The 25,937-nt window shown below is 41.9% G+C and overlaps 1 protein-coding gene across 7 annotated transcripts in view; it reads left to right on the top strand.

The window, feature by feature from the left end:
• PRKAG2 (protein kinase AMP-activated non-catalytic subunit gamma 2) overlaps nt 1–25,937 on the top strand; it is a 230,471-nt gene that overhangs the window by 30,578 nt on the left and 173,956 nt on the right. Inside the window, exon 1 of one of the 7 annotated variants that reach the window (XM_076331961.1) lies at nt 15,057–15,075. The exons of 5 other annotated variants lie outside the window; for them this stretch is intronic. Coding sequence is in view for 1 of the 2 variants with exons in the window: in XM_076331959.1 (XP_076188074.1) it covers nt 24,153–24,233 (81 nt within the window). In the remaining variant the exon portion in view is untranslated. Of the gene's footprint in view, nt 1–15,056; nt 15,076–23,957; nt 24,234–25,937 lie in introns of those variants that run through there. One more of the 7 variants, XM_076331959.1, reaches the window with a different exon arrangement.

The following is a 25,937-nucleotide window of genomic DNA, read 5'->3' on the forward strand; positions in this document are numbered from 1 at the left end:
CCCCAAGGACTACTTTAAGGCAGTAATTGGTAAACAAGAGATCACCAGAATTAGAAATCAGTGGATCAAAATTTGTTTGGTGGAAATAAGGCCCCATTTCTAAATGAGAAGATGACCAGGCTGCTCACTACCACTTTCTGGCATCCGTCATTGGTAGCCAGAGTTAAAATCTGCATCTGATGCTTGGGGAGTTGGGGGCCAAAGGAAGCATGTCCTGCTTTCATGACTGCCAGCCTGCTATCCTCCCCCTGCCCAACCTGTCACCACACTGGGCCTTCCCCGTTGTCATCCCGAGGAATCTCTTCATCAGTCTGGGATGGAAAGATGGACATATGTAACAGTATAATCTCTTTGTCTAGCTCCTGAACTCCACCTAAACAGGAAGGTTTGGGGTTTTTTTCCCCCATCCCTCTTCTATTTTGTGTTTCCAGAGAAAGCGCAGGCTGTCATCAGTCATGTGGCTTTTCTTTTGCATCGTCACTGTCCGCACCTGAAGGAAAACCTTAAATTGCCAAGCACTGCTGTAAATTGGACAGGTTGCTGCATGGCTGGTTGGGCATTGTACCGTGCCTGTGTTTCTCCAGCTAAAAGCAAAAGGAATAAAGAACTGTGTTGAAATGAAAGCTTTACATTTTTGGCTGCTTTAAATTCTCTTTCCTCACTTCTGCACTGGTAATAAAACACTTTTAAAGACAGTGTTTACTGCTTTGACACTAATCACGCCAATGTTTCTGTACCTTGAAGCTCCAAAACTTGCTTAATTATTAAAAGTCATACCATGCCAGGGTCATATTTCACCCTTGCACTCTCAGCACCTATTTATTATATAAATATTATCACAGCAAGCCCACTATGGTGGAACAGGGCTTTCATCAGTGTTTCTGCTTTCGTCAGTGTTACCCGGACAGCGTATGAAGAAAACTCCATAAGCAGCAAAGCAAACATGGACAATGGTGTGACTTGGTGTTACAACACAGTGACAGCCGGTTCACCTCTCCCAACTCCAGTCTTCATCTTCTCATGGGTTATGGAGCTGGTTGCAGAAGAGTGTGTTGGCTGAGGAACATTAATGAGTCAGGACACTTTTTGCTCTTGAATCTGTGATTGACTTTATGGGCAGTCTTTGTACTGCGTTCTCACTATAGGCAAAATGGAAAGTGCTCATTTTGTATTTTGCAAGAATGCCGAGATGTAGCTAAAGTGTTTGTTGAACAGCTTGGGTGGGATTTTAGCCTGGTTGGAGCATTTTGCAATGTAAACATAGAATAAAAAAAGACCTGATCAGAAAATCTACTTGACCTGTTTGTGAGTTAAACTTTGTACTTTTTCTGGAGCTCTCTTTCCCAAAAGTGATCCCTGGGTTTTGCTGAAGGGAAGGTGCAGTTTCTGCCAAAATAATGCTGTGTTTCTGGCACCAAAGAATAGGGGATTGTGCAGACAAGAGGACTTGAGAGACAAAAAGGTTGGCACATACAGGACCTTGCCCATTCACTGTGGGAGCAGAGGACTGGCTAAAACTTACTGTCCACCGGTCTCAGTTAAAATTCTGGGTGCACAGGGAAAATGGAGTTGATGTGGTTGAAGGAACAAACAAGAATGGATATCAGTATCTACATGTTTGTTCATGTACTTCAGGGGTTATTTTCTATGTTAATTATGTAATTTGTTGAAAACTATAGACTTTGCATAGAATCCTGTTTGTGAAAAGTTGTTCTCTAGTATGAATAATTTGAATACATAAGCACTGAATGAAAGGGAAAAAAGTGATTGTAAGAATATGTTGAACACTATAGCATGTGAGAGAGCTATTAGAGCCACTTAAGACCAGGACTATTCAAATATATATTTTTTTTTCCCTTTGTGATGTGTGGTGAAGGGAGCCAAGGTCTAATGTTACGAAAACTATACTTAATTCCTGCTGTGCATCATCAGACAGCTCATAATTATATTGTCTGTAGTGGGAGAAAACAATTGAAACTAGAATGGATTCAGCCTTTATGAAATCAAAGCCAAGGTCCTAAGCCCCATCTCTGTGACACGCCTCTGGAAGCACTGGCTTCCCGTTCTGGATCTTAGGAGATCACTCAGTCCAGCCTCTTGCACTAAAGCAGGATAGGTGTAGCTAGACTGGATTGAGGTCATGGGTGGCTGATAGGTCACACAGAGCCAGCAGGACCGATGAAAAGAGGGAACGCCTGCTTAAGCAGCACATGGTGCTCCCACATCCAACTCTCTCATCCTGGTCCTGCACACAGACAGATGTACAGGTTGAAGAGCTGCTTCTGCTGAATCCACATGGGAGAAGGAGATCATGCTACGGCCTCCCTCATCCAAGACCACCCTTTCCATGACAGTGGAGTGTGTGGGACATTACAAAACTCAGATCCAGCCTCCAAAGCTAACAAAATCAGGCCACCTCCAGCTAAGCTGGTTTTGATAGAAGTTCTTACTAGTAGGGTATGCCACCTTCCAAAGCAGCAGGTTCTGCAGCATCACTTGGTAGTCTCTTAAACTTTGTCATCATCTTGACAGGAAATTATCCCTAGTGTCCAACCTAAATCTTATTTCCTGCAAATTCAGTTGATTTATTTTTGTTCTTGGCTTAGTGACCATGGAGATTGTTTGACCATTGACATGTTATTTCTTGTCTTCTCTTTCCTAGTCTTGAAACCCCAGTTCTATCAACATAGTAAACCATATCTGATAATCCTCCTCTTGTTCTCTGGGCTGTTCCATTTTAGGGGACTGTGTTTTGAAGAAGCTCTGGACAAACGAGATATAGAAGGGGACTCACAAAAGTCTTATGAAGTGGAAAAATTGCCTCTAATGCTGTCTGACAGCTCTCCTAGTGTATCCGTTGTGACATTTGTCCTTTTTTGCAGCAGTTTCATGTCACTGACTCATTGTCAAGTAGTTATCCCTTTTAGCAGCCTGGCTAATAGTCAGCTTCATATTTAGGCATTTCCTTCCTCCTTTTTCTAGCACTTTGTAGGTTATAGTGTTTCATTTCATGGATGAGGATCATTTCTCAGTTTGCAAGATCATACTGGTTACCCTTGCTGTCCCTGAGAAAGCTCAGAAACCTCATACAGTCTAAATCAAATTATTATGAAGTATCTTCTCTAATCTGTTATCCAGGTAATAAATAAAAGCACTGCCTACAACCAGGCCAACAGTAATGCTATGCAGGAGTCTTCCAACCTTAGTGGCAAGCCATCGCTAGTTACTAGTTCCCCTTTGGAGGGCTTTTTGAGAGGGGGCACTCTCACAGTGATTTTTATCTATACCTTATTTCTCTAATTTGGTTATGAGAATGTCCTGTGTGGCAATGTAAGAAGCTTTACAGAATTCAAAGCATATCGTATCTGCTGTTTCTTCTTGACTTAGAGGCTGTTTACTGCTTCAGATTAAATTAGATTAGTTTGTGATTTATTCTTAACCTACCCATGTAAGATATTTATCTTATTCTCATCTGGGTAGCTGCAGTAATTCATTGATCCCCCAAAAGAATCTTAAATTATAGAATAGGGTTGTGCCTCCTGCTCTGTAATTCCCTCATTTGGATGATGGTACCAGTCAGAGAGAAAAAAACTCCAATGCAGTCATAATTATTTTATATTTTTTTTAATACATATTTTTGGATGCTTTTGTTTACTGCCTGTATACAAATTGAGAAAAAAGAGTTAAAGATTTCCTCTGCAGACCTTGGTGGTCACATAGGTGACAGTATGGCTATTACTTGAGTGGGTAGAAAGTGCTTCTCATGCTGGTGGAGAGCAGAGCGTTATTTCCTTGGCAGGAATGTTTGAGAAGCTTCTATACACAATGTTTTTCTCTGTCTGTGCCTAAAAATGACCGAGCTTTGTATTATTGCCAATCTAAGACTGTTCTATCATGTAACACATCATACATCTCTAGAAATATTCCCTAATTTATGTCCACTCTGACATCTTACAGCGTTGGTGCGTAAACCATGTTTTCTTGACTAGCTTTATTTTTTAGTTCTGGTGTAGTATGCATATGCCATTTATAAGCTTTCACTGAGTCCAGGTAAACAGAGTAAGGGTCTCGAAAAGACAGCCTTGTCTGTTGATTTGTGACCTGGAGGGTCTGGGTTGTGGAAACAAACCTGCAGAGGGGCTCTGGTGGGCGGTGGGGTGGAGAGCAGCCTTGTGCTAAGCAGGTAGGCAAAGTGGGGTTTGTGGAGCCAAAATGCCACTGTGTAGTCCTTCTCTGGGTTGGTTCTAGCTATTTTTGGTAAAAAACCAAACACAATGCTTGGCTGTTAGTTTGAAAGCTAGTTTAACTGTATATATTTGTGTGTGAGATACAAACTGCTGAGCTATCCTGCCTCTGAAAGTGGAGTCCTGCTGCTCAAGAAGAAAGTTGCCGTTTCCCAAAGTCTCCTGGTGCATTTTTGCCACGTTGAACAAAGAAATAAGGAGCATGTGTACATCTTCATCCCTCTGGGCAGTTCTCAGCCTTCACTGAATTACGAGCTTTGCTTATAGTTTTGTTTGAAGTCCCTAATCCTCACATTTCCAATTATCTAGGTGTGACCATTTTTACTTATAGAGGCAGCCCTGTTAGCAACGCCGAACACAGAATATTTGCATTTCTCTAAGAAAAATTGCTGCAGAAAGAAGAATGCAAGTACAAATAAACTTCTTTGGGAAAGCAGCATCAGTGTAGGCAGTAAAGAAGTTGTTGAAGTGGAACAATGAAGTAAACCCGACGTTGATTGGATTTAAGGCTCTAATCGCTTTCCCTTGCACATGGGTCTCATATCTGTTGTTAACTTTAATGAGACTTATGTGCCAAGCCTGCAAGGAGAATTGGTCCCTAATTCATCTCGCTGCCGAACTGTTTCATTAGAAAGTATTCCCATGTCTTTCTGTTGAAATTTCGGTTGACAGTATTGACACAGGAGCAGACCTTGCAATGAGGAATTCGCCTCAGATCTGGTAGCTGCGGTGGGAAACGGTGCCCGGGTAGATCCGGGAGACATGTGCTGACTAGTGCGTGACTAAAGATCAAAAGCTTGTTAGCTCCTGCTCGCTCCCGCAGTGACTCTGGGTAAATTACTTTCTCTGTTTTTCTTTCCTTAATTTCTAAAAAGGAGGATAATTTGTCCTTATCTCCTTGATAGAGCTATTGTGAAGATGAATTGGGACATGTTTGTAGAACTCTCTAGGCGTGAGAAGTTTTATTTGCACATTATTGTGAATTCCACTCATTAACCCGATCAGCATTCTCTGAACTTTGATGTTAAACTTTGGCCTACAAATATCTTATGTGATTCCATAAAAATGAATACCAGGTGAGCAGCTTCACCAAATATTTGCAGTGGCTTAATAAGTATATTTATAGTAACTATCTTATAAACCCTGAATAATTGAAGAACAACCCACAAATTAGTCACAGCCTGGAAAATCCTAATTTGTGACCACTTTCTGCCTTCATCTTCATAACATTTTTAATTTGTTACACTTCTTTTTCAGGCTAATTTGCCCTGTGTGTTGCAAAAGCTGTTGGCAGCTCAGGAATGGGAGCAGACCTGTCGCTCCTTGGCAGCAGGTGAATGCCTTGTCCCTTGAAGAGCCGTCCAGATTCACGTTTCCCCGGCAGCCAGCAGTTCAGGCAGGCCTCTTTGTTGCAGAGCTTTTCTGGGGGAAATTCCTAACTTATTTTCAAACTTCTGAATAGCATTTTGGCTTCAGAGTTTCTTTCTGCTCTCAGCACCCCAGGGGTTTGCCTGCTGGGCTGCCTTGCCTCCAGAATTTAGACCTTTTTGGCCTGAAGGGGGCATTATTTAGGAACTGCTTAAAAACCTTACAACCATGTGGGACAGGCAACAAAGAAAACCAAATACCATTTTAAGGTGTTGAGGTACTTGAGGAAGGTAGGATGTTTTTCATGGAGTCGTTCTTAGTTGCTATAATTGATGTAAATATTTATTTAGTTTTATGTAATATGCTGCTATTTGTGGTCAAAAATATTCACAGACATCAGTAGGGAAACATGGCCTGTGGAGGTTGCTGTTGTTGGCAATATAATGCAGGTTCTTGACTGCTCTTAGTATTAATATATATTTGTTAATAAACAGTACTTGAGGGTCATCAGTCATTGGGAGGTCTGCTGTGAGTTGTTTTGGGCTGGTTTGGCTCTTTCACTAGCAAAGCTTAAGAGCCTTATCATTTGGGATAACATTAAATTGTGTTCTCTAAACTAACCCTGCACTCTATTAACTGAAACTACAATTATTGTGACATGAGTTGGAGATAGCTCTTTGGCAAAAAAAAAAAAATTATTTTTCACTAATTACAATGCTCTGAGATCTCCTAAGTGAAACATATTGTATTATATATGGACTATCAATCATGTTTTCCTTTTCCTGTACTCTTGCTACATTCCTACTTAGAAAAATAAATTATAGATAGTCACTTCCTTTTGTAGATCTTACAAGACATGTCTTCAGTCAGTAGTTAGTACAAATCTCAGTTGCTCAACTTCTGGCCAGTAATGATGCCTATAAAGCATTACGTGGGTGCCTGAAGTGTTTCTCTCAGCTTGGATTGTTTTTGTGGATATGGATGATAAGATTGGGGTTTTGCCTTGTTTTTCTCATATCCAACTTTACTGGGGTGTTTGTCTTAAACAGCCATCAAGAGGCAGGGAAATTCTGAGAGCGTTTCTGTAATAGCTATTGGCATGTACATGTTGGAGCAAATGATAAATGTGGTCATTTCTGAATGGCTTTGCTCTGTTGGCTTACATCAGAGTAAATGGTGGATGGGGATATGTCTTTGTGAGGACCAATTCAGCTGGTTGGGTTAGTTTTTCATCAGGATACAGAAGGAACCCCTAGAATCACTGGGAGATATCCTAGAACTGCTCTAGCACTCCCTGGTGTCCCCGAGAAGGCTCTGAAGGGAGGAGCACCTGGATGCCACCAGGAAGGCCTGACATAGGGCTTGCATGGGAGCTGCATGGGGTTTTATTGTGCTGTTGGCAGGCACGAACAGGAGGTGAGTCCAGCTTAAGTAGCTGATGACTCCCTGAGCTTTTTTCGGTCCAGTCAGATATGCAGACTTAAAGTGTCCTTTCAGCTTTTCTGTAGGTCGGCCTAAGAGATGGACCGAGGACATGTGCTGGTTTGGGAATGCCTCTGTGTGTGCTCCCACTGGTATGTTGGGCCAGGCTGCAATTATCTTTAAAGCTTTTCTTTTGATAGACCTGTGTCTGGGCAGCAGCACACTTCAGTTGATCGTGTTCTCCCCTCACACTCCTCTAGAAGTAGATGTGTGAGCTTGAGGTTTTAGCAGAGGTGGTGATGAGAAAGACTGAGATTAAGCAGGGTAATCCTAACTTTCAGCCCCTGGAGGACAAAACACAAAATTTACTTCATAGGCCTGACCTACACTGGAACAACACTGAGACTGAGAAGATGCAATCATGTTGGAATATGTGCATTTTAGGGTGTGTTTGGGATAAATTGTATCCTATATGTGAAACTAAAGTGTGAGCCTAAGAGATGGGGAACTGATACCTAATGAGGATGAAAGTTAAAGACTTTGTATTTTATATGTGTGTCAGTTGGCAGAACAAAATAAGGACAGAAATAAGAGGGAGCAAAAAAAGTCATAATGAGAAACGCAGGCAAATGTGTTATTGCCAAAATTAGCCAGCTGAATTGATAGCAGTGTATCAATAGATTAGCTAAATAAAATTAAGTACTCCCTAAAGTTACATGATTTAGTAAACCGCAGTGCATCATAACTAGATGAAGCCAGTTTACATACCCACTATTGGTTAAGGCAAGGGTGGCATCACTGATACAATAACTTCCTTTCATATCTGAAAAAAAAATCCTGTATGATGCTGCTTGGAGACATCTGCTTTTCCACTGTGGGGAAAAAATATGTGCTTGCTGATGGAGAAGATTAGCAAGCCTAGAAGAGAAGACGTGTTCCCAAAGTAACAATACAATTTCTTAAATAATTGAGAAATACTAAAAAAGAAAAAAAAAGTTCTATAAGACACATTTTAAAAGTTTGTAAGAACCATGAGAGATTTATAAGGCAATTGAAATATGGGAGGAAAAAAAGAAAGAGAGAGAAGACATATCAGAGAAGATTGATTCCTGCTTTGGTCTTGGGGTCCCATGCTGTTGGCTATTTTTCTATCTCATCTTGTTCCTTCAGTGAAAGCAACAAATCAGAAAGTTTTGGTTAAAAGAAATAGCAACAGAATATCAAAGTTAGTTGAAATATATTAGATGTTAGGACAGTTTTGGGATGACGCACTGGCATTATCCTAGGGATATTGTGGTTTTTTTTTTCCAAGGGCATCTGTACATTCCCAGTTAGGGGATCTGGTGTGGAGCTGTGAACTTCTTATTGAAATGTTGTACAATTACAAAATCGGGCCTAAAAAGCTGAGATGGCTTTGATTTAACCTTTCCGTATGTATGATACATATAGCAGAAACCTATAACTGTTATTTATTTCTGACTCTTCTCTTGTTTTCCATCCCGTATATCTTGCCTCATATTTTCTCTGCTTCCTGTCCATTCCTATGGGCATAGTCCTAGCTGCAGTGCCATTTTTCTATATCTCTGTATTCTCCTGTTCTCTTGGTTCTATTCATGTGCACTCTTTTTTATGTCTCTCCACACTGTTCAGTTATTTGCTGATCTGTCCCCTTCCCTTGCCCTTACTCTTTGACTCTTATAATATCTCTGTGCCTCTTTTTCACTCATATGCTTTCCAGTCTTCCTCTTCTTTGTCTGAGATCAGCAAGGGAAGCGTAGAGAAAAGATCTTTTTGACCTCAATTTCTGTGTCTGGGGCTCCCCTGATCACAAGAGATGTGAAGAGTGATTTAGAGGTAAGTCCTGGTTGAGTTCTGTATCCCCAGGTTTGGATATGCAACCAAATGTTATGGTATTTTTCTCTTTCAGTTGTCTAATGAGTATGTGTGACCAATGGTTCTTTCTCATTGAAGATTTTTAGCTTCTCCTTTTCTGAAATGCATGATTTGTTCTAGCTTTGGGTAGATCACCAACATTAAACATCTCAAGTATTTTCCACAGTTAAGGCCAGAGGTGGCAAAAATACAGTTGGATACAGTCTGGCAGAACATTTCATCTTCTGCTTTTCTTAAGGGCTCCTTCAGCCTAGATGTGTGGTGTGTCAGATCACCTGAGTGTGGAGAAGGTCATTTCGGTGCTCATTGTGTGAGCATGGTATGTCTGATCATGTGAAGAAGCGCACAGATACGTGCCGCTTAGTGTGATGGGGCTGCCTATATGTTGGTCACCTGACAGGAGAGGGATTGGGACAGACTGCCCTTCAGTGGCTCTGTGAAGGTCCACATAGTCCATCCCTGCTGGAAAAGATAGTGGCCCCTTGCAGGGGGAAAATTTAAGCTTCTGTTCCCTTTCACAATTAGTCTCATAGGCTCTTAGGGTTTTTTTTTCCAAAGTAAACTGGTAAGCAATAAATCATCTGCATCTTTTTTCTTTCTTTTTTTTTTTTTAAGCTAGCTGACAGTTGATTTCCTTCCTCTTTCTCTTTGAAGATCTGAACTCTTCTTTTGTAGTTGTTTGTTGAACTGTTGGCCCAAGGTCTAGTAAAGTTCTCAAACCTTTGCAGCTCTGTGGTTACAGAATGTATTATAAGATCTCAGGAACTGTGAACGCACGCCAGAAAGTAAACAACTATAACAGCAGTACAAAGAGCAGGGGTTTTCTTTACTTTTGCACACAGATTGGTGATTGCCAAATATCCACATCAAGTTTGGGGCCTGAATTGCTTGATCTTATGTTTAAGATTTCAAACAAAAATTATTCATGGTTAACATAGCGCGAAACATGTATGTGTTTCCAGTTGTTCTCTTCACTAACCTTTTTGCCGTGCTTTGAGCTTCCTCTTTGGTCTTCACAAGTTACATAAAGAATTTTCAGTGAGTTTGAATTCCTCAAGCACAGAGAAACAGGAGGCAGAGAAATCAAGCTAGACTGGCTTTGCTCTCAGTGGCAAACTTGCCTTACTATTGGCTTTCAGAAACCATTTGTTTGACCATATTTGTCTTTAGTGCTTGGGAAAACCAGCTCTGGGGTTGCTTTAGTTGGTAAAGGTACCTATCAGTAGAGAACATGCTGTGCATTATGTATGCATGGTGCTGTTTTATTGACTATTACAAATCAAAGAGGATTTGTATGAATTTCATTAGATGCTTCTGACTATCCCAGTCCAAATTAATGTATAAGGACTTTATATAAGCGTACGCAAGAAGTGTTGAAAGAATATTGGTAAGGTTACAAAGTCAGCGCTTCAAAAGTTAGGAAATGTTTGGATACAAGTAGCTTGTCCAACTTAAATTCCTTTCTTTTCTACCGATGCATTAAGATGCCCAGGTATAAGCCTGTAACATACCATTAGGGTTGAGCTAAGATAACCTGCCAAGCCTTCAGCTTCCTTGCTGGCACATATACTGACATTGGGCTACCAGCTTCTGTCCTCTCTTTGGAGAGGATATGTCAATCACAAAGAAGAAGAACATATTTCCTGCAAAAGGGTGTCAGGCAAATTGGTGTTCTCCTGTAGAGCGCAGGTCATGTGTAGATGCTGTGGCAGATGTCAGCGCTGTGTCTTTTCCTCTGTTGTCTCAGATGGCAATAGGGATTTCTGTTTAGGCATCTGAATGCCACCCTTCATATCCATTTACTATCCTATGAGTTTAAACACTAGGTCATATGTAGACACCTGTGGTGAGACACCTGAGTTTAGGTGTCTTAATCTTAGTTGACTCCTGCCCATAATGTCAGATGACCCAGTCCTATATCTTTACTTTCTTCAGGAGGAATCGATTCTGTTTAATTTTTTGGAGGTGGGCAGTAGTCAACAGACTCTTCTGCCCATTCCCAACAAAGCTGTCTCTGTCCCATCCTATGTCTTCAGCCTGTTCCCCACTCTGCACTGTCTCTACCTCATGATCGCTTCTTAATCAGTTTCCATTCTGTGGACGGCTGAACTCAATTTCAATCCCCTTGCCCAGCAAGTGTTAGATTCTGTCCTCTACCTCTCAATCCTTTGTTCCTTTTGAGATATTTCCAGACACCGTAGCTGCTTACTAGCTAGTCTGGCCAAATTCTCTCCCATACTCCTTCTCCTCTTTCTTCTTTTGATTTGGAAAGGCTTAAAGCCAACTTAAAACAGGTTGTTAAAATAGGAATTGCCAAATAGTAGATTCAGATGCAATCCCTGTTTTGTGCATGTGGCTGTAGTTGAAACCGTATATCAAGTTTATGACTTTACAACTAGTTTTGTAAGGTATTAGAGCCACTGACTTGCTGTGCAGCTTTCTGAGTCGCTGACACAGGAACTGCCTTTTTAGTGATTTTTATAAACTGAAGGAATTTAGTAGTGGGGTAAGATCACTATGGTCTGCTCTGTATTGTCCTGTTACCTCATTTCCTCGATGAAAAAAAAAGAGATTAATTTGGCCTGAGAGCTTAGTTTAAGCAGCTGAATGTTTGCGGTTACATCTGGAGGAACAAGCTGATCTGGTGGTTGCTTAGAACAACAAATTGAGTTTCTTAAAAAGATTCTGTGTGCAGTGGCACTTGTTGCCAGTGAGCATATTGTTGCGGGTGTGTATATGTGTGTGAGAAATGGAAACTTGAAGATACATCCCTGAAGTGCTGTGCTTGCTTTTTGTTCAATGTGAATGACTCCAGTTCTTTCTAAGAGGTGCTTGTCTGTCAGCATTGGTACTGGCCGTCTCCAAAGGTTTCACGCTAGAAGGATCTACAGGACTTTGATTACACCCTATACACAGAGACACACAGCAGTCCACAGCACATTTCACAGCTTCCAATAGCAAGGCTTAGACCTGTCATGAAAACCAGAAGCCACCACCATAATGTGCTACAGGAAAGGGGCTGGAGTAATCAAGAGTGCTACCAGTTTTCTACTTTGAAATTTACTTTCCCAGCAGGAAGAATTTGTTAGATAAATTTCCCAGGTGGCCCTGGAAAAGGGACCACACATAAAAAGATGAAAAACAACCAAACAAAGCACTTTCACATCGGGGCAGGCAGGAAGGAAGGAAGAAGAGGAAATCCCTCCTGCCCCAAACCGCTCCATTTGTTTTAACCTTCTTCTCCCGGTGATCGAATATTCAGTCCATGCAGGAACATAACGTTCGTCCTTTCAGTACATGAACCTCAGCCTCTAGCAGTAAGTTAGATAAACCTATTTATTTTTGTAAAATTGAGGTGAGAAATGGATCCAGGAAGAAGGTTGGCCATGCAATAAATTAATGGGTGTTGCTGGTGTTCAGTTTTCCCTGGATGGCTCTGAATCACTTGTCTGGGCAAGCCGTGGCTTGGAAGACCACAACTAAAGTTATCACAGACAGATAAGTAAAGGCTAGGAGATTCTGGGGATACTGGCTGGGCTGGCTTTCAGCTGGGATGTAGTCTAGAGTCTGACATGATACCTGAATCATCATTGACTGGACTAGACGTCGGACTTGGCCCTGGGGAAGGAAATTCCACCTTGGAAATGCACTGCTAATATCGCTGTGGTGGTAGGAAAAAATAACAGACCTTGACGTTCCTGTAGACGGCCATATAGCACTGTACTGCGCTCCTGTCAGTGTTTGAAGTTGCCCTGGGTCACTTTTTGGACAATCCTGCCTATTAGGATCAAGTTCGTACAGAAGAAAGGGGAATAGTTGTTATTCTTGCCTAAAAATAAGCACAGTATTAAGCTCCATATTACATTTAAATATAGTCCCAGTAAGTCGTCACTTTCTTCCATGACCTTGAAATCTAGCATTTGAAATGCTGTTTTCCAGGCAGTTATAGGGGTTTAATTTTCTTCTCCCAGTTCCTTTCTGCTTCCCTTCCTCCTGCCCTAGAGAAAATAAACCAGAATAGCTCTGTATCTACTGATGCTTGAGATGCTGTCACTGTATTACACAAAAATCTGACTTCACAGTCTAACTTCCAAAAGCAGTGAATTATGATGCAAAGTTCAAGTTAGAGATATTTCTCTTATTCCTTTCCCAGAAATAGTGTCTGCTGATAAAATTTCACTGGAAATCTGTACTGAGGGTCCTAAGAGAGGTAATCAGGCTCTAACACCAAGGAGTGAATTCTGTAGAGAAAAACCTTGCGTAAAAAAGCTTTAGCTGAGGTGGAAGGTGATAGTTTATTACACATGCCTGTGTACTGCCAGAGTTTCAGCAGGAGGTCCCCAGGGACCTCCTGCAACTTGTTAAACATGGGTATTTCAGGAGCATTAGAGTGGAAGGCTAAGGGACTGGGAAATTTGTTTTCAAAAGCTGCTTTGCAATCAAGAAGAGAGGCAGTGGTCCTGGAGAAGCAAATACCTCAAGCTGTACATGGATGGAAATGTTTATTCTGTTTCAGGACATTATAACTGGTATACTATGCCACACTCATAATGTTTTCACTTCAAGTGCTAGGAGAGGGCAATCCAGGAGTATTTTGTAGCTGTGATTCCTCCTTTTTTTTTTTTCCTTCCAAAATAGCTGACACCTTGTGCATTCTTGAAAAAAAGTGCTGCTAATAATACATACCTATAGTAATTAATATATTCTTAAGTAAACAAAATTCTCTCTTCAGAGTATGTTAATGAACTGTAGGGGAGAATTACCTTTGGCAGGAGCACTGCAGAGGTATCCAACAGCAAGGGCAAGGTTGAAAGACTTTCTGGAGTGGTTTGCATAGCCCTCAACCGCTAGCTGTTTGTTGATCAAGATCCAAAGGTGATGTTTGTCACACTTACTCCTGTTGTACTGGCCAAAGGCTTCCTTAGGTTTTTTATATCATAATCACACTAAACGATACTTGTTACTGTATAACATTCTGTAAAAAGGTGGTATGTCTGAATAGCATATAGTCTAAAGAAGCAGCAAAGAACAACCAAGAGGGGAGAAATGAGAGAGGTGAGGAAAAAGATCCCATATACAGAAAAGTTGTGAGAACAACCATTAATGATTTTTCCTTTTTCATCATAAACACAAATAAAGAAGAGTTGTGGTCATGCTGCCTCGTTCTAAATTGATACTCCTGCATTTTGCAAAAGTGGCTGCACAGCCTGGTGTGGAAAAGTGATTTTTGCTGATAAATCAGCGGAAGCAAATCAGACCTGCCAGACTGAAGCACACATTTTCCCATGGTCATGCAGGGAGTCAGCTTAGAGATTGGGACTGGGACCCCTGTCCATCACTAGCTGCCGGCTGCAGTTGGAAAAATCTGTATAGACTTATAATACTAGAAAAGGAAGGAAAAGACATTTTATCAAACACATAAGAACATGCTTTAAATTACTGAATGTTGCCCAAGAAACAAGATTTCAGTCTCCAACCTTCAAAATGGATGATCCTGCTGTTTATGGGACTTGTTCTCGTTCAGAAGCTAATCTAGTGCTGACAGCTGGAGGGAAGCGGTTGGGCACTTGGAAGGTGGTTTCTGTAAGCTTGGCAAGCTTTTAGACATATGTTATCCAACACAGCACTGTAACACAGTGATTAAAACAGACGCGATATAACAAAGTGGTATTTTGAGGTATGGAAATGGTCTTGCCAGGAGGTTTTCAAGATGCGATTGGACAGGGTGCTAGATAATCTCATCTAGGCTCTCTTTCCCACGAAACATTGGACCAGATGATCTTTCGAGGTCCCTTCCAACTTGGGCTATTCTATGACTTGGGGAATGTTGGATCATATTGGTTAATCTTTTAAACTGATATGACATAATTTAGTATTCTGATTGCAGCCTTCAGTATTTTTGCAGCATAATTATAGGGGTTGTTTTTGTTAGAAGTGATGATAGATATGAAAGTGGGACATCTCTGCTAACTTCTTGTTTTCTTCAGGGCTGGTTCTTCAGCTGTACTGCTTGATTTCACTAAAGTGAGGAGCAGCTGGAAATTAATCTGAGATGTCTGCAACCGAACAATGTCAATGAAAATGTTCTTGGTGGGATTTTAGTATCGGCACACCTTGTAATCACAAATGCTATCCTGGGAGAATTAAAGTAAGTGCCAGGAATCTTCAATCAAGTAGGTTGACTGGATTATGTCTGTAGATAATGAGAAGAGGCTGTTGAGTAGTAAATTGGAAATGGTGAAGCCTGAAAGACAGACGTCCTTGTGAGCAGAAAATGAAAAGGTTAGACGACTTGGTAATGTTAGTAGGTTATTTGCCAGTTTGCATAAACTGGTAGAGATGTCCCAAATTTGGTGCAGTAAACAATAAATGATAGATAAATAATGAGCAAGAATGTTGAAAGGGAATTTTGAAGGAAGAAGTCTCAACTAGACAGCCAGGCTGTGAAACCAGTAGATTGGAAATGCTGCTGGTACCTTGCCAGCCTCTGTGCCCCTGCTAATTTGAAAGGTTTTAACGTTGTGTTTTCTTCTCCTTCACACATAGGCTCAGCTCCCCAAGAAGACACTGACAATACAGTTATTAATATCATGGTGTGTCCCTTCCTTAGTCAGGAGGACGGGGTTTGAACTGAGAGAGGAATTCAGTAACATTTATTGAATTGAGCCCTGCCAGTGCAATAATGATGCGTTGGGCCAGTTTGCTGAATGCGGCAGGTTTGGGGCTTGCGGCGCTGCCCCTAGTTGAGACTGGGGCATTTGGGGCATGTCTGGAAGCCCAGGTGTCTGTGGAAGAGGACTTCAGTGGGAGGAATCAAACAAGTGATGCTTCGTTTGTGGGTTGTAGCTGTCGCTGCTATTTTATTTGTGGGTTTAGGCCAATATTGTGTCAAATGTACAAAGTTTAAAAAAAAAATTCCATTTTCTTCCAGTTTTATGAAAATGCTCAATGTTAAAAAAATAAAATTGAAGTCTTCTTAAACAAACCTAGCCAAGATTTGATTGAGAAGAGAGACACATCAGCCTTCAGGGCTTGCCGGAGTTTATCCAAGCGGTGGCTGGGAATAGAACATGGATACCCTGCCAGCCTCAACCACAAAGCCGTCTTTCATCACTTAAAATACAGATATAACAGGGAGTATGGACCATGGGAGGTGGGAAGACCTAAAAATACTCACGTGCAACACTAGCTTTTATATATGTATCTGTATCTATATATATATGTGTATATTTTCAGATAGGTATATATATTCACAGACATTATTACTCCTATTGATCAGGATCAGGGTGTGAGTAAGATGAATCCAGTGACAGTTTATACGTTTTTCTTTGTAGGGTATAAAGGTTACAGCCTTTAAAAGACTTCCCCTTTTAAATTATTTCATGAACCTTTTAAGAGAAAAAAACCTTTTTTTATATATGCCTTAGTGATTACTTTGTGTGCAATGCTGTCTTACCTTTAAAAACAAACAAACAAAAAAAAAACCCAAACCAAAACAAAACCAGAATACTAAAGAAACAGGCATAAGCTTTTCTTCTGCAATGATCATTTGTATGTGTATTTGATTTTTTAAATTTTGTTGGTTTTTTATTTGTTGGGTTCTTTAAAATCAAATTGCGTTCACTTTTCTTTAGGCAAATTTTGTTTCTAGGATGTATTTAAAGTGCTGTTGCCTGTGGTCGGAGACTTAGAGAGCACACTTTTCTTTCCGGTGTGGGTAGATTACTTTAAATTATTATTGACATGGCAAAATTAGGAAGTAAAACCTAAACTCTGTGTGTGCTTTTATTTGTGGGTTTTTTGTTTTATTTTTTGTATTTAATCTTAAAATAACTGCACTCTCACCGGGTGCATCCTATATCCAGAATTGCTGTTTGCAAGCTTCTGCCTGTTAAATAAACACTGAACTTTTATCATAAATGGCATCTATTTCAGAGCTCATTACCAGGTGGCTTCCAGTGTGCTAGTGGATGCCTCAATAAAACAGCAGGGCTTTGCTTCCAAGCATCTTGCATCCTTTTGGGGAGGGAATGTGGCTCTAATGAGAGGTCCCTGAGCTCCGTCATCAACGGGGGGATGCTGAGCACCCTGACCGCCGGCCCTTTCCCGTGTGGCTGCTCTGCCGGCAGCCCTAGCCCATGCTGAAGCATCTTTCCCCGAGAGCCGGGCAACCCACAGGTGTTGTGGAAGCAGATGAAACAACCTGGCTCTCAGGTAAATGGTCCATCTGTATTCCAAAAATCCCTGCGATCATCTGTAGTTACAGTCTAAAAGTCTGACTGCTCTTTCCGATAGGAACTAGCATAATATTATGGATGTAACTATTCCTAAAGCGTTTGTGCCAGTCTGCAAATGTCCATGTTGCTCGTACCCATTATGTTCAGCCCCCAACCACAGCATATCTCTGTAAATGAAAATGGGTAGATAAACTGGTTTACTTTATTTTCATTAAGCTGACAAATACATTTACCGCATTCTTTATGGAGAATTTGTGACTCTGTGTCAGGTTTCTGCGTCATGATGTACTTATTTAAAAGTATTTATTTTCTGGCAGTGCTGACCTACTTTAAATGCTGCGGGGTGCTGTTACCTCCATTTTTTTTCAGCAGCTGGTTGATACCAGCAGAGATCTTTGTACTTCAGCTTCTAAACCTTTGATGACATTTTAACTGCTCATTACTGTATGTAGGCAGCCACTTTGTCCTTTTCTAAGGGGGCTCTTGCTTCAATTCAGAGTTAATGGTTACTATTTATTGCATACTTTAAACCTGCGTGCAGCAAAGTTGCTACGTGCACATAGTGCCCTAGAAAACCCAGAATCCCCAACGTGAAGAACATACCGTCCCTAGCCAGGCTGTGCAAAGGTGTGAGTACATGGGTAATTTGCTTGTGCCCTGGAGTCACAGGGACAACTTAGATGAAATAAGCTCAACATCCAGCACAACTGAGTCCTAAGATGGGTGACAAATAGTCATGAGGTTCAAAGAAAATAAAACATGCTGTGCAGCGTGCAAGAGCATCTTAATTCCTGGATAGTTGTGCTGTGATGTTATTGTAGTGGGATGTTTTCTTTTGGGTAAATAATTAGTGCTCTCCAGAGAGCTGCAGATGTGCTGTAGCATTTTATGTACTCAGCCACAAACTCTAAGCCAGGCTTAAAATATTATAGACAGTTCAGGTGTGGCTGGTTTTATGTGGAGCTAATTACCATCACCTTTTTTGCCTTGCTGCCTCATTGTTCCACCCCATTCCCCCGGCTTTTTTGGTGCTGACTCCCCCATCCCCGTTGCTGCCGCAGTCCCCAAAAGCAGTGCACATTGCCCAAGGAGGCAGCACGAAGCAGCCCAAAGGCAGAGGGATCAAGGAGGCAGCAACAGAGCTGAGGCATCTCCGTTCATCCATGCTCCCTTTGCTGTGTCCTCACAGAAGTGCTGATCCTTAGAGGTCCCACTCTGGGACCAGTGAAGCTGGAAAGTGATATTGCAGGGTACATGTTTTCATAGATTCCAATAAAGAGTCTTGGGTATGCACACAGATATACAAGAATTTTACGTTGAAGCCCGTGGTTGGAGCTCTTACTCTTAACCCAGCAGTTCCTACTCCCACGTGGTCTTCTCCCATTTCTAGATGCTACAGTATCATCCTGTGTGGTCTTCTCCCATTTCTAGATGCTACAGTATCATCCTTCTTCTGTTGTCTTCTGGGACTGTTTCTGTCCCACGAGGGTGTTTCTCAGCCAAGCCCTTAAGGGGTACTCTAGAAGCAGGGTAAGACCCGTCTCCTGTCTTTCAGGACTTTTGAAATTCAGTGCCTTTTTTAGAGAAGAAAAGCCTCTGGGCTCTCAGAGCTGGCCCACGGGCTGTAATTCAGGTCATACTGAGTCACCAATTGCTACCCTTGAGTTTTGCACACTTCTGATTCAAAACCTCCCAGAGCATCGCTGATACCAGTGTCACAGCCCCTCTGAATGCCTCAGGCAAGGCTGAATGAGGGACCACCGAGTCTCCAACATTGATTTTGCTCTCTGTTTTATTCTTCCTTGGAGATCAGGACAAGTCTGAGGGACTTCACCCTCATCAGAGAGGATTGCAGTTCAAAGTGTCAGTCCTTCGCTCCCTGAGTTATTGGATGCTGTGTGCCAGCTTAACCCTCATAATTCTCCCCTGTCACTCAGAGACCTCCGCTGACCCCAGACACAGCACAGCTCTGCGCTGGCACCTCTCCAGGAGTGCCTCCAGCCTCCTCCTCCCCACCGTGATACAGGAAAGAGGCTGCACCCCTCTGTCTGCGTAGCTCTAGACAGTGGGACAAGGTGGGAAAGGTGGTGGGAAGGGTCAGTGAGGAGCAGGGCACAAGGCTGCTATTGTGCAGCCTCCAATACTCTAATTGTATGGACACCTAATCGTTTCAATATCATTTGCATTTGGGTATTTATGTAAATACAGAGGAAAAAAAACCCTCTGCTTTAATCCTGCTGAAGCCCAGGGAAGTGGTTGAGTCCCCATCCCTGGAGGTATTTAAAAGACGAGTAGATGAGGCGCTTAGGGACATGGTTTAGTGGGCATGGTGGTGTTGGGTTGACGGTTGGACTCGATCTTAGAGGTCTTTTCCAACCTCAATGATTCAATGATTCTAAGAGCTAGACGTGTTAATTCGAGCATGCAGCTATCCTGCCTTTGGTACCCGAGCTGGCCCAGGCATCTCTGGCGCAGTGTGATCCACTTTCATTGCGGAGGCTTGCGGGGTGCTCCCTCCCCCAGGAGAGATGGGCACTTGCTCACTGGGGTTTGGTGTTTCTCACACGGATGCTCTCCTTCTGGCTTGTCAACAGTGAGTCAGGAATCCCAGCTATTGGGTTCATTGCTTGGTAGATCATGCTGAAAAATTGCGAAGGGAAAACTGTGACTGTTTGAGCTGAATAAAGGAATAAACTGTGGATTTCGGTTTTCATGGGTTGTTTCTCTCCACTCCTCTCTCTTTCCAGTTTGTTCTATCTCCGCCATCCTGATTTCCAATTTTGCCTGATTTGGGGGGATGAACTCCACAGTTCATCCCTACCTCTTATTCTTGGGGCTTAATGCTTTTTTTCCTTGTACTCCCTTTTCCAACTCTTGCAGATCACAGCTGTCCTTTGCCAAACATCAACTCCTGAGAGACTACTTTGGGTGCCCTACTAAGAGCTGGTGTAGTTTATGGTGCAGTTCAGGAGTTTTCTCTGCCCTTGGGCTCTGATGGTCTTCCAACCACCGCTGTTGCTTTTCCTGCCCTTCAAGGAGTTGCTTCTTTCACCCAAGCATCTCTCAAGTGCGTTGGCTTCTTGGCTGCAGGCTGCTGTGGTGCACATCTGTATTGTGCGTTGCTTTTGGTTGCTGCTCCCTGTGCTCAGTTGGAGCAGGGATAGGGCAACCATGATTTTGATGCCTGTGTTCCTTGTAAAAATACGAAAAATCTATCTTAATTACGCACTGAACAAATGCCCTGCCCTGCACGCGGAGCTGTGGCTCACCGTGTGCTTCAGTAATTGCTATATGCTGCCATGTTTCTAAGCGGTATCTTCACAGGCAGTAGCTCCATTGATTTCATGACACTGCTTGCTTGGTAAGAACAAGGAAACTATAATGGAAACAGGCCCCGTAAAGTCATCTATTTTATGTAGTACTTACAAAACCACCAGATCTTTGTGGAAAATTATGGAATATAAATAACACCAACCAATAGCCAGACATTTTCAGTCTCCTCTGGGAAATTGCGGAAGGTTGCTGTACTGCCAGTTTGAAATTTATGATATTTCAGCCTTGTACTTGGACTGAAAAGATGAAATAGAGTTGGTGTTTTGGAACAGCTTGGGGGAATTGTGCAGGAATTGTGTGCAACCAAATCTGAAGCTGATCGAGGGTCTGGCTCTGAATTTCTGCAAACCAGAATCATTAAACTCTTCAAATGGAAAAACAAGATACAGCTGGTACAACACTGACTGTTTCAGTTGGGCAAGTAATTTTGTAGCTTTACACTGGTGAAAATGTGACAGTCATGAATCTGCTTTCCTCATAGTTTGGTCTTTGGACCATGAGTGAGTGTTTGATTCACTGTCAAAGGCACAAGTGGGTTTTGGTGATTTTTCTCCACCAGTGTTACTGCCTGGTAAAGTGTGAAAATCATACAGTCAGTCCAAATATGTGAGTGATCTAGAAGTGCTCCAAAATGAAATATTTTTTAAAGACATATTTATAAAATGAATAATGACTGCTGAGCTTGAAATGCAAAGACTTAAGAATTTGAAAAAAAAAATTTAAGAAATCTGAAAAACCTTTTTGCACGGAAAGTTGATTATAGAAAGCATTTTCTGGAGGCTTATAAATTGTCCTTAATATATAAGGAAACTGCTAGAATTTTGGATCCCTTTTCATACACACTCCTAGAACTTGTCAATAAGGTACGGTTGAAAATATAATTTAATAACTTTACTTGGGTGATTTCACACCTTGTGCAAGATGTTGTACACTAACTCACAGCTGCTGCATTTCAGTCCTGAGCCTCAGTATCACCGATCGGAGCACATGCACTTGAAATCCCAATTTGAAACAAGGTATTTATTCAGTAATCAGTTTGGGTTTTTTCTCAGATCTTCACTAGTTGCCTAGCCAGCCACATCTGAGCAAAGGTATTTGATCTAGGAATATTTCAGTCATAAGAGAGGTTTTAATTAATAAATAAAGAATACATAAATATTTACATAAATGTGATTTTGACACCTCAGGCTTGTAGATTCATTAATAGCTTGGGCTTCTTTGGCAGGACACATCAACATAAATGCGAGTAGTCATTAAATAATGGTAAGAAATTATAACAATAAACCCACCCTGCCTATTTTTCATCCCAGAAGGGTGAAACAAAATGGCAAATTATTCAATGTTTTTCATGGATGTAAAAAACTGGACAGAATCCAAAAACTAGTTCAGCAAATATTTATGAAATGGTATCTAAACCATTAACTGTTCTGCTTATCTGAGATGTAGTTGTGCAATCTGTTTCTCCTGCTTCGTACTCCTTATCCAAAGGTGGGGGAGGAAAAGGCATGTTTTTGAGGTAGAATTTGTGCCAAATCAGACTTTGAGACCAGAACCAGTTTTGAAGATTAAATTTTAAAAACCACCTTAATAGGTCTGGGTGATTCTTGAAATTGGCTACATCAAACTGAGCCCTGTGATCTGAAAGGGGTGATTTAGGGATATGGGACATTTTCCTGGCTGTTAATACCCCTTTTATTTGATCTGATCTCTAATCAGAATAATCCTTTTAAGTTAGCTATACATGGAAGCATTTGAGCTGAACCTTGCTTTGCTTGTAGGAGGACCTCTTTTATTCCAAGATGAATCCAGTCTTCCCTTTTGCCCTCTCAAGGTCAGCCACAGATGCATTCCTTTCTCCTACAGCTAAAGTAGGAGAGATGCAAATGTGTTTTCTTGCTCCAGCTGGTTGGCTGGTTTATCTGGTACCCCTGAAACAGAATTTAAGAGGAAGCTTGTTTATTTTCCTAAACTATTTGTATGTTCTGCATGCATAAAATATTCATTTAGCTGGGGAAAAGCCTTCTAAACGCTAAGTATTTGTTCATTTCTGTGTTAAAAAGGGCTGCCACTGAGCTTGTCTTAAAATGGTTCAAGTAATAGCTGCCATTTGTGAGTGAACAGTATGGACCATTTTCAGCTTTTTTGCTCCAAAGGGACTTGTTTTATCAGATGGAAGAGCACTTAGCCCGCCGAGGGAAGGGAGGGCAGCAGCCATTTCCTAGGACGTGCTCTCTGCCTGGCACACGAGGGGCATCAGCTGGACCTCACCTCTGTTGCTGCTGAAGAAAACGTACTGCCTGGCTTCAGTGATGTTTATCATTTGATTTAGACAGAATTAAGGGCAGTGTTGGTTGCACCCAATTGCAAAGGGTGCAGGGTCCTGCAGTGAATAGGATAAATAGACTGAGAGTGATGCGTAAGCCCAGCCCACCTCACTGTAATGATTTAGTGACCGCTAGCCATTAATTAAAGCAAACCCTCCATGTTAAAGAGTATTTCAATACATCATCACAAATGTTATTTTGAAATGGCCAAGAAAGGATTGGCAGTGCTTCATGGCTCAGGGTCTGGCCACCTGTTTCTCCAGACAGGTGTCAGTTCATTGCACGAGTATTTTGATGTCTTTTGTTAAAATACTGGAAGCTGCAGAGATGATCTTTCTGCCTTCGTGTTAGCCTTGTTCTACCAGAGGTGACCTCATCTGTGGCAGCCTTCGATACCGTCTTGGCCAAGGATATGGCCCCACGGTCTGGGGAGTGATTTCTTTGCCAGTAAAGAACACTGCAAGACTGGTGGAATAATCAAAGCTGAACGTGATTATAAGGAGGGATTTTTTCAAATAATTCTTGATGATGAAGAAGAAAATTCAGATCCCCACCATCCCTCAGCTCCTACTGGGAGAGTTTGCATTGCTCTGCTAGCACTTGCTTACGTGATACCCTTTCAAAATCTCTGCTATTATCTTTATTTTTAACGGTAATGTTATACTTTGTGCTTGGACACTGTGTTTTCCCAGTAAGGTCTTTATAAGAAATTACAAAGTCAAGTCTTCATCTGTTCATGCTGCAGATGGGGAAACTTAAGCCCAGAGAAATAATGTGACTTTTGTACAGCTACAAAGTGGGCTTGTGGTTAAGTGGGGAATAGGGCTGTTATGGTGCAGCAGATACTCCAGCAGTTGAAAATGCATCTGCTGCTCTGTGCTCCCTTCCCCCAAGTATTCAGTACTGATGGAGATGCAGCATCAGTTATCTGAAACTTCCGCTGTTGAAAACAGGATCGTTTTTTCTTCTGATCACATTAAAAACGTCTGCGGTTATTTGAACTCTCCAACTCCCCTGGTGCACCTGCAACATTTAGCTAATGCACCCAGTACGGCACTTAATTACCTGCCTGTACCGTCCGTGCGCGTCACTGGCCCCCGTCAGAGTTAATGTGGCAGGTTGCTGCAGTCGTGTAATCGAATCCTGCGATGCCCAAAGCATTTTTGGCAGGGAGCCTGCAGCGAGGGAGAAAACCATCGCCTGCCTTCTCCTGTGTTACCTACCGCTCCTGCCACCCTCTCGCAGCGCTGCGATGGGAAGGAGGAACACACCCAGCCCTGGTCCCCATCTGTTGCAGCATCGGCTTCAGTAGCAGAGCCTGAGATGTTTAAATGCGCTTGCCTTTAGGGAAAAGGTTTGAATGCAGTTCTTCAATGGACATTTCCAGCCAGACTGCAGGATTTTTCAGAGCTGTAAGTCAGAACGGAGCTTGATTGTCTGTGGGTTTCTTTGGATTTGATTTTTTTTTTTTTAATTTATTTATCTTAGGAAGGGGAATAGGTTTTGCATTCATTTAGGGGGAAGCCCGAGTGCACTGCAGGACTCTGCCAAGAGGCAGGCATTCTTCAGGCTGTGTAAGAAATGCACAGTTCTCGGGTATTTTGTTTTTTTTTTCCATCATGTTTTGTCTCTTTTGTATGCATGGCTGGCACAGGGCTGTTGTCCTGTTTTTAGAGCATTCAATTACAATAGATACTCCAAGGCTGAACAAAATGTTCTTTTATCTAGTTAAAGAATGTAGCTTGGGTTTGTTGTTTTTTTTTCCTTGCATAACTTTTCCTTAGTGTTTTGGAAAGAGAGATTATCTTTTGGGGGCTGTTTATTTAATTTCAGCCTAAAACCATCTGGTCTCTGCATCTTGCAATGCCTGGTTTCTCCTACTGCTCGTCTCAGAGCAGCCCGAACTGCTGGGCAACTAATTGCCATGGCTAGTCATTGCAAACCCCAAATTGCAGGTTTTCGGGAACTCCTCTTCTGCTTATTGATTTTAATTTGATATTTGATGAGATCTGTCAGGATAAAGGGGCGTATTACATGCAAGAGGAATGCATGAAGCCTTTTTGCCTTTTTGCTACCAGTTTTAATGCTGAGCACATGCAATTTGCGCTGCAGTTAATGGACCTGTGAGATAATGAATGTCTGATAACGATGAGGCTGACTCTTTCCTGGGATCAGACCCGAAGCCTGAAGGGTTTAAAGGTGCCCCGCTCCATTAGTGGTGTGATGGGAGGGGTTTGGTGAATAGCAACTGAAATTTATTCTAGTACAAGATGCAGGGTATTTTGCCAGCATCTTGTGTGTTTTGCTTGTTGGTCATCATGTTTTAGCTGCTGTTAAAGGCTACAGGAGAGATTAGGGTATCTGCCTTTAGGGAAGAGATTTCACCCTCAACTCTATCCCCCGTATGGGCTGCAGAGTCAGGAGTCTAGGAAAGGCTGGAAAGCAGAGGCTGCACTGACTTTGAACAGCCCTGGGAGGTGAGAGAAACCTGGAGTTGCCGAAATTGGGAGTCTGGGGGGCAGGAGCATCTGTCGGAAGAGGGAACAATGGGTAGGAGGATGAGACGGATCCTGCTGACATGGGGCCAACCCTTGATCCAAAGGGAGGCAGCAGGGAACCCAGCAAAAGAGGACTCTTACAGTTAAATTTTGTCCATTTTTGATACTGGGAGTGGGATAAAAATATATTTATTTTGAAAAATGCAACCGTTTGAAATAAACACCAAAAAACAACCCCCCAAAACCCACCCCATCAATCTGTACTGGGATGTCTGACACTCATCAAGAAGAAATTAGAAGAATTAAAAGCAGTATTGTTGCAAACCTTTAAGGGCAAACCACAGAGTTGGTGGAAATCACCTGTAGCCAGAGTTTGTTTCAGGCAGCAAACAGCCACCGGTTTTCCATCAAGAAGAGAAAATCCCTGTGTCATTTCAGCATGTTTGGCCACCCAAGTAGGTCCAGTGACGAGCTGATAAGGGCCGAGAAATATTTAATCATCTTAAATTTAAAAGAAATGGCAGTTAAAAAACTATGAGAGCTTGTTATCATGTCTGTATACACACAGTATATGATCATATACATTTAGCATATATATTCTCCTATATGAGAGCATGT

The sequence above is a fragment of the Aptenodytes patagonicus genome, chromosome 2 (assembly GCF_965638725.1).
Source record: "Aptenodytes patagonicus chromosome 2, bAptPat1.pri.cur, whole genome shotgun sequence".
Taxonomy (NCBI): Eukaryota; Metazoa; Chordata; class Aves; order Sphenisciformes; family Spheniscidae; genus Aptenodytes; species Aptenodytes patagonicus.